A 13,785-nucleotide genomic window follows, 5' to 3' on the forward strand; every position below is an offset into this window, starting at 1 on the left:
TATCACCTTACCACCTTCCATGTGTTTGCAGATGATTTCCTTAATTACTTGCTCCATTATCTTCCCTGGCACAAAAGTTAAACTAACTGGTCTGTAGTTTCCTGGATTGTTTTTATTTCCCTTTTTATAGATGGGCACTATATTTGCCCTTTTCCAGTCTTCTGGAATCTCTCCCGTCTCCCATGATTTTCCAAAGATAACAGCTAGAGGCTCAGATACCTCCTCTATTAGCTCCTTGAGTATTCTAGGATGCATTTCATCAGGCACTGGTGACTTGCAGGCATCTAACTTTTCTAAGTGATTTTTAACTTGTTCTTTTTTTATTTTATCTGTTAAACCTACCCCTTTCCCATTAGCATTCACTATGTTAGGCATTCCTTCAGACTTCTCGGTGAAGACCGAAACAAAGAAGTCATTCTTTTTCAAAGTACATAGCGCTATAATACTACTTCATATGTTCAAAGCACAGCTCCCATTGACTTCAGTTGCAGCAGTGAGTGCTCAGCACTTCTGCAAATCAGACTTTCAGTCTCAAGTCAGGCAACCAGAAAAAGAGGAATTAGTGTCCGTCTATGAAAAGTTTGCTTGAACAGATTTGTGTAGCATCACATAGGAATTCTCTGCAGACGCAGAGACAGAATGCAGTTCTCCAGGGCAGCACTGAACTGCTTTAACCATGAGACCATTCTCTCTCTTCCTACAATCCCTGCCTCACTCATTACAAACTTTCCAATTTCTGCAACAAATGAAGCTGGGGGTCTCAAAGAACACAGCCTCATTCACTGAACAACACTGATTTGTCTCCAGAGCATGTCCATCGTGTGCACTGAATGAGGCAGTGATCTTGTGGAAAAAAATAGTACATGATCATGTAATTAAGCACTACATCACATAATGTACACACACAAGGTGGCTGAATTAGGTAGAGCTCCACAGGCAACCTTAATTTTGGCATTTCCTAAATTTGAGTGCTTGACTTTGCAATCTAAATAACATTCTTTTAACACAGGTTTTTTGGGTGTAATTTCCTAGGTTTTAAAAACACAAACTGAAAATACAGAAATTCCATCATATAGCATATGGACATCAGTAGCTTCTGTTGCACAGACCTGTGCCATTCAAGCTAACAGAGTAACCGATAGCAGTAGTAGGCTGTCATCCTTTATGTGGATCAGCACTAGAGGGGGATGAGACATGCACTTTGCCAGTGGGTTTCACAGACATTTGCTGACAGCAGAGGAATGGCGAGACTCAGGCATCTTGGGTTCCATTCCAGATTCTGGTGGGGTATGTGCTCTAGTGGGCATGATTCTTCTACCCATTCCCCTCAAGATTGGTCCCTTCTATTCTGTCCCCTCCAACCAGTTCCTGTCCGAGTCCTGTTTCTTCCCCACTCCTGGCTCCTCACCCAGTGCCACTCTCCTAACTTAACTAGTCCTAGTCTCCACTGCTGAGGTTTGTCATCCCAGCCCCAGTCGCCTTGCTGAGCAAGTCCTATTCTCACCCATCTGAACTCCCTGTTCTGGTTCCAATCTCCCTCACTTCCAGTTTTCTTGCCCAGCCATTCTCAGTTCCCATCCCACTTCCCAGATCCTCATCTGATCTGTCGCTCTCCCACCTGCCTCCAATGCCTGTCCCCATGGATCTCATCCCTACTGACTTCCACTCCAGTATCCATCCCTGGGCTCCTCATCCAACCTCAGTGTACTTCCCCCAACAACTTGTCCTACTCTCCTTGCCCATCCAGGCTCAGTTCCAACCATTCTCAACGACAGGTCCCAGTTTCCCTCCCCCTGGCCAGACTAAGTCCCAGGATCTCCAGACCCACCCTCAAGTCCAGTTCTTGTCCCCTCTACATTTGAGTCAGGCAGCAGCTTCCTCCTCCACACTGCCTGGGTTCAGCAGGGAAAATACAGGCGAGAGAGTCTCACTGCTCTCAGTTCTGGTGCATGGTCCCAGACTGGCCAGCAGCAGCCCTGGCTGGAGCATATCCAGCATGCATGGATTCAGGGAAATTAGTTAAAAAGCTCCAGCAAGTCTCTATTGAGCATGTGCAAACTGAAATTTTTCAAAAACGAATACCTTGGCCAAATTTTCATGGATTGCCACAGGGATGGCACATCCCTATCTCCTTCAAAATTCCTTCAAAATTTCAAGCATCTGCTTCAAAGCATGGAGGAACTAGAATTTCTCAAACAAAAATAAAAGGTTGCCAGAATTTTTTTAAACATGAACACCACAACATATTTTCCCCTAGTTTCACTCTCAGAAACATCTGAACTGTTTTGGCTAAAATTCTCCCTCAAAATTCATCTTGAGGTAGACTCCCAGCATAGAAAATTTCAGCCTGAATGGTTCACGTTTGGCAAAGTTATCAGCAACTGAAAACAGGATCTTTTAACATGAAGTGTCGGGCAACCTTAATGACAGGTAACACTACCAGTCCCATCTATAATAGAGTATTCAGGGTACAGAACTGATAACATTTTGTTATATGACTAATATATTACATATTATACACTAATAGTAATTGTAAAATTCACAAATAGTAATCACAGGATGGGCTAGTTTGCTCTGAGATAATGAGAAAATCCTTTACTAAATTTCAAGAAGAAAATCCTTTATTAAACTTGCTAAAAGTCAAATTTAAAATGAACAGAATTTTAAGCAGCTACAGCTATGGCGGGAAAAATCACAACTGTGATTAATAACTTCAAAACATATAGCAGTTTGGTGTTAGTTTAAGCTGATGTTTAAAATACATTGAGGAGGGTTTTCAACATTTGGATATGCAAAGCTCTGCACATGCTGTTATCACAGTGACATATACAAGTCAGATGTGTACACACAACTGATCAGTTATGCATCATCCTGGCCATGTGCATGCACATCATTTTATGAGCTTATTTTTGCTCCTAACAATTTTGAACATCAGGTCCCCGGTGTGTTTTTGTTATACAAGCATACACAAGGCATATACTTACAAATCAAAGACTAAGTAATGGAATCCTTCTTCTGATATGCTGTCATGAAGCCGCACTATTAAAAGAAGAAGAAAAAAAGAGAAACAGATTTATCTCTCATGACTGTTTTTGCACTCTACCACAGGTTTGTTGGTTAGTTGGTGTTGTGTTGTTCTTCCACCCTCTCTCCCCAACCCTTTCTCAAGTTGTTCTTTTTTGCTTAGGCCTTTTCTTCTTGATGAGATAAGAAACAAAACTGTCCATATGATTCACTCTGTACTTATTTCTAGGGGTGCCGTGTTATGCAAAAGAAGCACTTTGTGATCACTTCCTATCCTCCCTCCCCACAACAAACATACAGCAGCAGGCATGAGCAGCACTTTGCCTCTGCCCTTAGTGTGTGATAGAATTTCTGCAAACACCATCTGAAAATATATTACATTAATATTAATGCCAACCAACTAATTCCTTTCCCTTGACAAAGACTCTCTGACCACCAGTCTTTGAAATAAGAGTGTACAAAGGTTCCCAACTGCTGAACTTCAACTATGTTAGATAAACGATATTAGTAATAAAGGTTATTTTCTCAAAACCATTAACCAGGAATGCAATATAAAAATAGTTAAGTGTCAACTAATGCTAGATTTCAGCAGAACAAACTACTCTAAGCATTGTTTTAACAACTAAAATGTTCAATAAGCAGACACAAATATATGCCAGGGGATTATAACCAGCAGAGAAACAAGAAAGCATTATCTTTTGCAGGCTTCATTGTGAATAAATCAAAAGCATTTGACTATATATAAGAGAGATGAATAAAATAAAAAAAAAAAACCCCAAACCCACACACTTCAGTTAATATTACAAGACACTGGCTTTATGTAAGTAGAAAGTAGCCAATGTTAAAAACAAAATTGTTGCCTATGCAGATAATTTATTGTGTTGTTCTTGTCAGTTTCTCAAAGTCTAGGTAAATTAACTGCCAGCAGTTTCAGTCCAACCCTCATTTAAAATGTCCAAACAAATCATCTGATTTAAGAAATAAGTAATTGCACTCTACAACACACTGAGTCAAGTCCTACCAAATAGAAATACAACACATTTTCCTTTCCAAATCCACTCTTTTGTTCAGTATACATGTTTTTGCTCTTGAGATACTAATGGAGCAGTCTTCTGAATGAAAAGGGTATGGTTTGGTGTGAACTCATTTTCTCTCTGCCTTTCTAAACAGAAAAGTGAAGAGACTACAGAGATCACCACCACCACTGAAGACTCTGCAAAATTGGTGGGTACATCTCACTGCAATAAAAGACCTATGGCATGGCCACAGCTGGCCCAGGTTAGCGGACTTCGGCTCATGGGCTGAGAGGCTATACAATTGCAGTGTAAACCTTTGAACTTGGGATGAAGCCTAGGCTTTGAGACCCCGCAAGGGGGTTGGGTCTCAGCTGACCTGGGCTCAAAGACTCAGTGCCATGGTTTTTTTTATTGCAGTGCAGACATAGTGCTACATACAGCAGCTTTTCACAGGCTGAGCACTGGCACCCAGAAGACACTGAACCTGAAGTATCCCAAATGATATTTGCAATAGAGAGTAGCACAGTTGATCTTCAGAACTCATTGCCATCAGTTATGATTCAGAACAAGAGCTTTGTTGGATTCAAAAAAGGATTAGCTCTCTCTATGGATACCAGAGCAGCATCGTAGCTAGCGGGGTGCAGGGGAAGCAGCCGCTTCCCCTCACCCCTTTTCCCAAAAGCGGCGCCTGCTCCTTTTTATAAGAGGGGGCCAGCTCCTCGGCCATCGCGCCCCACGCGGCCCCAACATCGCCGCAGGCGCAGCCATCTCCTGCGGTGGCTCAGGGCTCGGAGGCCAAGCGCTCCCCGCCCGGAGCCGGGGCCAGGATCGGCCGAGGACAGGTGGCGGCGCAGAACAGAACGTGAGCGGCGGGAGTCCGGTGCCTTGCACTGAGGGGTCCCCTCCGGGCGAGGGGCTCCCCGGGGCCAGGCCCGCAGGGCAGGGGCACAGGCCACGCTGTCTGGACGGGGGGCCCTGGCGCGGCGCAGGAACCTGGAGCCCCAGGCGGGGGGGATGGGTGGGGCCGGGCGGAGCAGCCTGGCGGGGGACACCTGCAGAGTGGGCTGGGCAGGAGAGACTCTCCCGGGACCGCGGGGGGACGGGGGTATCCGCACCCCCGGGAAGCCCGCAGGAGTCCCGAGCCGGGCCCCGGGGTTAATCTGGCGGGGAAATGGGAGGAGCCAAGGGGGGCGTGGCCAGAGGAGGAGCCAAGGGGGCGTGGCCAGAGGAGGAGCCAAGGGGGAGCGCCTTTTTTCTGTTTGCTCCCCCTACACTTAGACCCTGCCTACGCCACTGTACCAGAGCACCCAAAAGTGTTACTGGTAAAGATTAACAAACAAACAAAATAAAAATTTGGAAGGTACAGATGCTTCAGAGTATAAGCCAAATTCGAACTAATGAGGTTTATGGATAATTTTTCACTTTGTGGATGTCATTCCACAATTATCTGGTGCAAGATTTCTTGAACCTTCCTCTGAAGCAGCTGGTATGAGCCATTATCAGATACAGGATACTGGACTAGATGGACCATTGATCTGATCCAGTATGGTAATTCCTATTTTCTTATATTCCCAGAGCTGTATGAACTTTTCACAATGCAACCTAAATAATATGAAAAACTGCCAATACTAGATACAAAATTACATTAGTAGACATTTGGGACTGCCAATATTTTTCTGAAACTCACAGCAACATTAACAGGTTTGTGAGTTTCATAATTTTGCTATGATTTCATAATGAAACTTGAGAAATTGGTCTCTGTTTGGAGTGAAATGAACTGTTGTGGACTCTTGTGAAATCTTATAGAATATAGAGAGCTTAATGGAACTCACCATTACGTTATGTTGGGTTCAAATGAATTATTTTTTTATAAAGTAGTGATTACTAGGCAAAGTAAGTGAAAAATTATACCCTGCAAAAAGGCAGATATCCTCTTAAGCTATAATTGTATGTGTGCATTCTCCTCCTGTAAGTCAACAGGAAACAAGAACAAACTTTTGACAACTAACCAGATAGGTGTGGATATGCTGTAGTTCCTCAGAAATACATCATGGTTCAAAGCTAAGTTCACATGCCCTACAAAGACTCTTCAGCCATAATACTAAGACAAGCATACAAAAAAGAAAGATAAATGGTAGAATTATAACATGATCTGATTATAATTATTAGGGGGGATAACATTATAGAGTATATAAGTATAATGTGCTCTCTCCGTTTTCATAGAAATCAATATTACATTTTGCTGACAGGCTGTCCTTGTGTGTGTGGAAGGGGTTAGGGGATGAGGAAAGGTTGCTACAGTAAGAGGAAGGATTTTGGATACGGCACATCCTTCAATATATATTATATTTACCCTATTGTGTCATGTTTTCTCTATTCTACTATTATTTATTTTACTGCACCCAAAATTGTGCTAGGTGCTTCACAGCAGACAAAAAGAGACGTGATCTGTGCCAGAAAAGTGTTTGGATTCTGCAAACACCTATACAGATTAACTTTACACACACATGCAGAATCCCACTGAATTTACTGGAACCCTTCACACAAGTAAAGTTATTTATGTGCAAAAGTACTTGCAGGATTCTTAGCTGTGATTAGCAAGGGTGACGAGTAGGCAGTAGATGGGGTGCAAATGCATAAAGGTCACAGAAATGTAGTCATGCAATTGCAGTGCAGCCTTATGCATATCTTGACTGTTCTAGTCTGTAATGAGTGCAAAGTGATATTTTATAGGTTTTTAAAAAGAATTTTATGACTATGCATTTAGATAATTTTTCCTACGCAAATTTTTAATTAAACAAATCATTTATATTTATGTGTAAATCAGAGTCATCCCAAACTCCAATAATCTTTTACTTGCTTCATTTTCCTTGACAGGATGTTTTACAAACTCGACTGTTCAAAGGGAACTTCAAGAGATGTGAAACCATGTGTAGAGCCCGACAAAAAGGAGTGTTGCAACCTGTGTGTATGGGAACTGACATATTTCACCCAGCTCTGATAGTGAGAGCAGTAGAGCGATCACTGCTTGTACATTTGCACAGGTTACTCCTCTGTCTGTTTCATTAAGTGTCAAACACCCACCTCAAAAGACAAACTAAGAAATCTCCAACTAGTTCAATGCACCTTTGAAGTCACATATAATCCTTTTTACAAACTAAAATAGTGTAGGCCTGTAGGCTTATGAAAAGTGTCATACCTTTTCAATATGAAATAATCCAATTGCATTACAGCATTCAGCATACTGGATTCTTTCATTCTAAACAAGTGACCGATTAACCCTTATAAAAATGGCCACCACACCCCTCAAAACTGTTTGTTCTCATGGTTTTCCAAGTGGGGGCAGTAGTATGAAGATTAGATATGGTTTCTATCAGTGGAGAACCACAACAGGTTAGGACTCGTACCTGGAGTCCTGCCTGCCCTGTTTTGCCTCACCACTGAAAGAAAACTCCCTTATTTCCTGCATATACCCTTCATACTCTGCCTCCACCTGTTGGCTCCCCATTAAATTGGGATACTATCAATCAGAGATGGGTTACCTAGGAATGTTCATCTGTTGGGGGTCAGGAGGGAGTTAGTACACAGACTGAGGGAACTAGCAAAAGGGTTTAGAGGCATCATGGAGTTCTGACTGGGTTTTGGTACGGGGGAGGAAATAGAGAAGAAAACAAAAATAGAATGGATAGGGTCTCTTGTACAGGGGAGGGAGAAGCAGGGGAAAGGACTTAATTAGCACACAGGTAACTGGGAGCATACCTTTTGAGAAGCACCTAGCATGAAGGACAATGAGGGGCATTAAGTCTGTAAAATAAGGAATATAATGTAGGACAATGTCCCCTCTCCCCTAAAAAAAAACCCTGTGTCCCTCCACTGGCTCCCAATATCCCCACTTAGACTTCTCAGTCTGTCTCTCTCATATTGTCTATTCCTCCTACCTGTTTTCTGCCTCAGACACGAGTGATGAAGGGCTACAAGTGAGTAGGCAAAGTACTGGCAGATCATGGACTTCAAATCTATTCCAGGGCTCCACAGTAGCAGTGGAGGAATGTAGCAGTAGAGGGAGCAGAAGAGAAGGAAGTGCACACCAAGTATACCTACCAGAGCTCAGCCAGATTTACAGGTATCTACAGATCAGACAGCCAGGACAACCAGGAGGATTAGTTTCAGGAATGTCTGGGGAAATGGTGGGTCAGCAGGACAACCCTCCCATAAAATCACCTTGAGGAGTAAAATCTTGAAAAATGTGAGATGCTTGAGAGGGTTAGTTAGGACCAGAGGACAGTGGAGGGATGAGGAGCCTGGGAATGAGAGTATACTTCTAATTTTCTTCGTGCTATTCACTATTTACTAATCCACAGTACTCTACTGGTTAAGAGGTGCATGTAAAATTTTATATTATTTTTCTGTTCAGGAACCCTTCCAACACCATTTATCTTCCTTCAAATTAATTTGAAGACATACACATGGGATCACCAAATACTATTTTTCATTAATTTCTGCCAAAATACCTTAGAGAGGATTTCTACAAGAATGAACTACTGTGACAGTCTGTACCCTTATGTTCACCCTTTTTACAAGACTATGATAAATTTTGTACAAAGTATGCCTTGTGAGGTGGTATTTTAAAATGCATAATCTGCTGAACATTACTGTCCTGGTAATATGTGTGGGGCAACATCGTATGTAAAGTTTATCTAAACCAGTGTGTATTTGGACTGAAGTGTTTGGAAAACTCTATTTGAGATAACAAGGCTTGTGCATATCATTTTCTATTAATGAAATTACAGAGTTTATATGAGCTTGTGTTGTCCAGGAAGGTGCTGGGCAGTACAAGATGCACATTTCTGGGGGGAAATCTGGGACTGGGAATTTGCTGGTGTCACTCTGTAATGTAATTCAGGGTGGCTATACTCTTGAAGTATAGCTGGGAGTAACTTACATGATGGAGGCTGTATGAGAGCAGGCCAGTGAAGGCACCCCATGTTGGAGAATTGAGGGGACACAACTAACTGTTCAACAGTCCAGATCCTACCCTGGGTAATGTCACAGCTAGTCAACTGCAGAATCTTTTAAATTGTGTTAGCCATTTAAATCACATTGCAGAAGAACTGTGAAACAATTCTTAAGTGTTTTTAATTATTAATTATTATTATTACTACTACTACTTAAAATGATGTGACAATTTCCTACGCTAATTTCACTACAATAAACTGTATTGGCATCAATGGTTGAATGAACAATGACAACATTGTTCACAGAACCAAATACAGACTCAGGCTACTCCAAAACCACTTTGTATTCAGAAACTATGTTTATGAAGCAAGCATGAGGAGGAGGATTTTCAGATTTCCCCAGATGATAGCTTAATATATTGAATAATATTTCCATGCATATATGAAATTTTTAAATAGAGAAATCAAATAAACAACTTTTTCCTTAGTAACATTTTGCTTTAGAAAACATCTTATACAATACTGAAGAGAATAACAGTTCTTGGCTTACTCTCTGCCCAGAACTTCTGCTGAATCAGAAAAGCCAAGTCTGTAGGTCCAAATCAGAATAAATGGATAGTTTGGCTGGTTCTGCAAACTAAGTGTTTCCTGCTTCAGATGCATTGCTTGCCATGAATGGGGTATACACAGAAGATGCTCCAGTAACACACATCTATTCATTCATAGCCAATGCAGGAACATAAGAACTAAAATATCAAAGTCAAGAAAGTAACGTAAATTATAAAACATAATGGATATTAAAAATACTTAAACACCAACAGTACAGAAACAGGAGGAAACAGTTTGGATAAAGACCGCTTATTTTGCATCTTCCAGTTCCTCACATTGGCTTGATTTTTTCAAAGTACCTTTATGGCCTATAGTTATTTTTGTTCGTTATTTACTGCGACCCAATATTCTGCCTCTTTAAGAGCCAGGGACCTGGGGCCAGCCATCCCTGTTTGTTTATCTGAAGCAACTGAGGAGGAGACAGGTGTTTCCCGCTAAAGAACTGGGCTGTCAGTAAGAAAGGAGAAAGCAGGAGCAGTAGGAGGTTCCCTCGAAGAGATTTCCAGAGTCCCCTGGAAGGAGAGGCACTGGGAATCTGCTGCAAGAAAGGGGCTTCCCGGGAGCACGCAAAGAAGAATTCCGCAGAGCGGGAAAAGGGGCAAAGAGTGTGCCAAGAGGGGCCGAAGTTATGGTCTCATATTTAGTTAGGACATGGTATGACCACGGTTGAAGATCAGAACAGAAAAGGAGACGTTAGAGGGAAAAACGATCCTTTGTGTCCGATTTCTTATCTATTGGACACTGTCAGATTTGTAGTCTTTATTTTTGGACCTCAAAGGCATATATTTTTCTTAATAAATTACCCCAAACAAATGTGTTACTGAAATGAGGAGTTTATTCTTTCAGTGACCTTCTGGGATTACATCCTCCAGGAATCCAGAATTTGATAGGAACAATAAAGTCAGACAGTAGATTAGTTCACCTAAAAGTTCCCTTATAAAGAAAAATAATCATATCTAAAAAGTGGTGCCTAGATTTCTTTTTGTCATACTGTTAAACAAAATGATCACAGTATGTGGAACAGAGAACAATGATAAAGTGCATATCTGAAAGAATCGCTTTGAAAAAAAATCCATTTATTTTAGCTTCTGATTATACCAAGAACAATGAAAAAAATACTTTGATTTGCCTCACAAATTGTGAGACTAAAAAGGTGCTTTGTGAGTCACATTCTTCTTGTATTTTAAATTGGTAGCTAATTATCTCCTATATACCGGTCTCCTATATCCAAGCCAGACCTCTCTTCTGGTAACTGCTAATCAAAATCCATTCTTGTTAGCCAAATATCACTAAGATTAGGAACTAGTACCCCAGGTAAAAGAAATTTGAACTCTACCTTTGCATGAATGACTTTATTTTAAACCTAGTATGTGCTACAGTTACTGTAACAGACTTCAGACATCCAAGAACACTAAAATGCATGCACACTGTCAGTGTTCCGGGCAATTGTGCCTGTATTCCTGATCAGTGACCCAGCAAGGGCACCCACTACGTTCCTCAGCTGTTGCTTCTCTTGAGTGGAGACTTGTGTCCCTCTGGCTTCCAACTGGGGTATTTCCGGGTTGCACAGTTCCCTGCCTTGCCTTCACTGTGTATTTCCCAGCACAGACAGGTTTCTCAAGGATACATGCTTAGTTTCTCTTTAGAGATGGATATAACAGATGCAATTGCTACAGATATACGTTACTGCATAGACTTCCTATGCAAGCCTACTTTATTCTTAAGGTACAAAGCATTACAGAGAAAAAACAGTAAAAATATTAAATATCCTACACAAGTATGCTACACACATGTCCTACATAAGCTTACCAGAATAACACCAACCCTAACATGGTTTCTGGCAGGACAAGTCATTCCACCCTCCAACCTTTGTGATTTCCAGTTCACCACACCTTCAGCTCAGAACAAGCACACTCAGAACATGTTTAGTTGACCCTTTTATACAGATATGGGGTCTTTGATCTGGAGTTTCCAGAAGCAGGTAATTAGTACACAATGGGTCTCTCCTCTCCAGCACTTATCTTCAAAAGGTTGGCTTTGGAGGGGAGAATTTACATTCCCCATACCCCAAGGTCAGATATATTGTTCCAAAAAGACCTTTGAAGGTCTTAATACCTTTCAAAGATTGCATTAATCTTGTCTTCCTGCTAAAGAAGTTCCATACACTCTCACAATAGGACATAAACATTTGCATTTCTAATTCAATGTACCCCAAAGGTATTAACCCTAATTCACTAAGACTGAACATAATTCAATGAAGTTCATTCAGGATATTACAGGATATTGTCAGTCTGTCACACACATCACAGAGAGGAGCAGCACTTGTTAAGACTGAATGAAATATAAACCATGTGCCATAGACAATGAAAGTGTGTGAGTTAAACTGCAGAGTTCCCTCCTACTAAAGAAGATGCTCTAAAACTTCTCCAGTCACCCTGTTTATTAATACAGCATGGAAGGGAATTAATAGGAGTGCAATTACATTGCAATACTTCCAGCCTTATTTTACATATGGAGATGAAAAATAAGCAGGATCCATAGAGTCCCCTCTGTTGCCCACCCTAGGGTGTGTCGCTTACCAGCCATCAGTGCAGATCAGTCAAATTAAAGCTCTAACTTGAATTAGTGTATTACTAGAAAGGCACACGCACATTCATCAGTAATGAACATGGAGCTGTAAAAGACCAAGAAGGCAAACAATGTTTGTTGGAAACCCACAGCCATTTCCTTTAGGAGTACTGTACATTCCTGCCTGTATCTAGGACAGGGGTGGGCAAACTAGGGCCCAGGGGCCACATCCGGCCCTTCAGATGTTTTAATCCGTCCGAGTTCCCGCCGGGTAGGAGGATCCGGGGCTTGCCCCGCTCCAGCCGGGGTGCGGGGTCAGGGGCTTGCCCCACTCCGCACGGCTCCCGGAAACAGCAGCATGTCCCCCCTCCAGCTCGTACATGTAGGGGCAGCCAGGGGATTCCGCATGCTGCCCCTGCCCCAAGCATCGCCCCTGCAGCTCCCATTGGCTAGGAACTGCGGTCAACAGGAGCTGCAGGGGCAGTGCCTGCGGACATGCTGCTGCTTCCAGGAGCTGCTTGAGGTAAGCATCACCCAGTGCCTGCACTCCTGACCTCCTCCCGTGCCCCAACCCTGATCCCCCTCCCGCCCTCCAAACCCCTTGGTCCCAGCCTGGATCACCCTCCTACAGCCCCAACCCCTCATCCCCAGCCCCACCGCAGAGCTTGCACCCCCCACTGGAGCCCTCCCCCCCCACACTCCAACCCTCTGCCCCAGCCCAGAGCCCCCTCCAGCACCCTGAACTCCCCATTTCTGGCCCCAACCCAGAGCCCGCTGGAGCCCTCACCCCCTCCCGCACCCCAACGGCCAATTTCGTGAGCATTCATGGCCTGCCATACAATTTCCAGACCCAGTTGTGGCCCTTGGGCCAGAAAGTTTGCCCACCCCTGATCTAGGAAGTGTGATATACATTTTTTTTTAAAAAGCTACCAATGCTCTCCTTTTTCATCATTTCCCATGCCAGGGAAAACAAACCTACAAAAACCAAAACCCAGCGGTTTCTACTGTCTAATAACAATTTCTTTTTAATTTTTTTCAGGGTTGCACTATTAATTTAAGCTCAAATCATTCCACAAATGATCACCTTTCAATCAGTGAGCAAGTAACAAGCTGTTGGATTTGAAACTATGAGATAAACCAGTGCAATACTCCTCTCATTCATCAGAGACTTGGCTTTTGAAATCATTTTGAAATCACTAAGATCCGTGTTCTGGGGTACTACCTGGTCTATCTCACTTGGCCTGATACATTTCATTTAGTCGCTTAAGAACAATTTCAGGTCCCTTGTTCCATGGACAAAGATTGATCCAGATTCAGTGGAACTGGTTTTGCTAGGGAGGGAAAGATTTGGTGTGTCTCTACGTCCCCAGGACTCAAAATTGTACCATGGAGACACCTCTCTAGAATCACCATGGTATGACTCCTCCCCCTACCAAATGCATTTGGGAAGAGAAAGTCTCCTCAGCAGAGCCAGCACGAAACAACACAGCAGAAGTTGCAGCAGTGCCAGGGCTTGTCTACACCTCACAGCTTTTAGTGACAAGGCTGTGTCGACACAGCCTTGTCGCTAAATGTCAGCATGTGTAAACGCTCTTTGTCGGCAAAATACTTCC

At 42.7% G+C, this 13,785-nt stretch overlaps 1 protein-coding gene across 1 annotated transcript in view; it reads right to left on the reverse strand.

Moving 5' to 3' along the window:
- Positions 1-13,785, reverse strand: part of CAMK2D (calcium/calmodulin dependent protein kinase II delta) — a gene marked incomplete at its 3' end in the record, with an annotated part of 242,535 nt that overhangs the window by 102,447 nt on the left and 126,303 nt on the right. Inside the window, exon 4 of the mRNA XM_029910700.1 lies at positions 2,985-3,039. Coding sequence (XP_029766560.1) covers positions 2,985-3,039 — 55 coding nt within the window. The remainder of the gene's footprint in view (positions 1-2,984; positions 3,040-13,785) is intronic.

The sequence above is a fragment of the Terrapene carolina genome, unplaced genomic scaffold (genome assembly GCF_002925995.2).
Source record: "Terrapene carolina triunguis isolate 2854851 unplaced genomic scaffold, T_m_triunguis-2.0 Scaffold66, whole genome shotgun sequence".
Lineage (NCBI taxonomy): Eukaryota > Metazoa > Chordata > Testudines > Emydidae > Terrapene > Terrapene triunguis.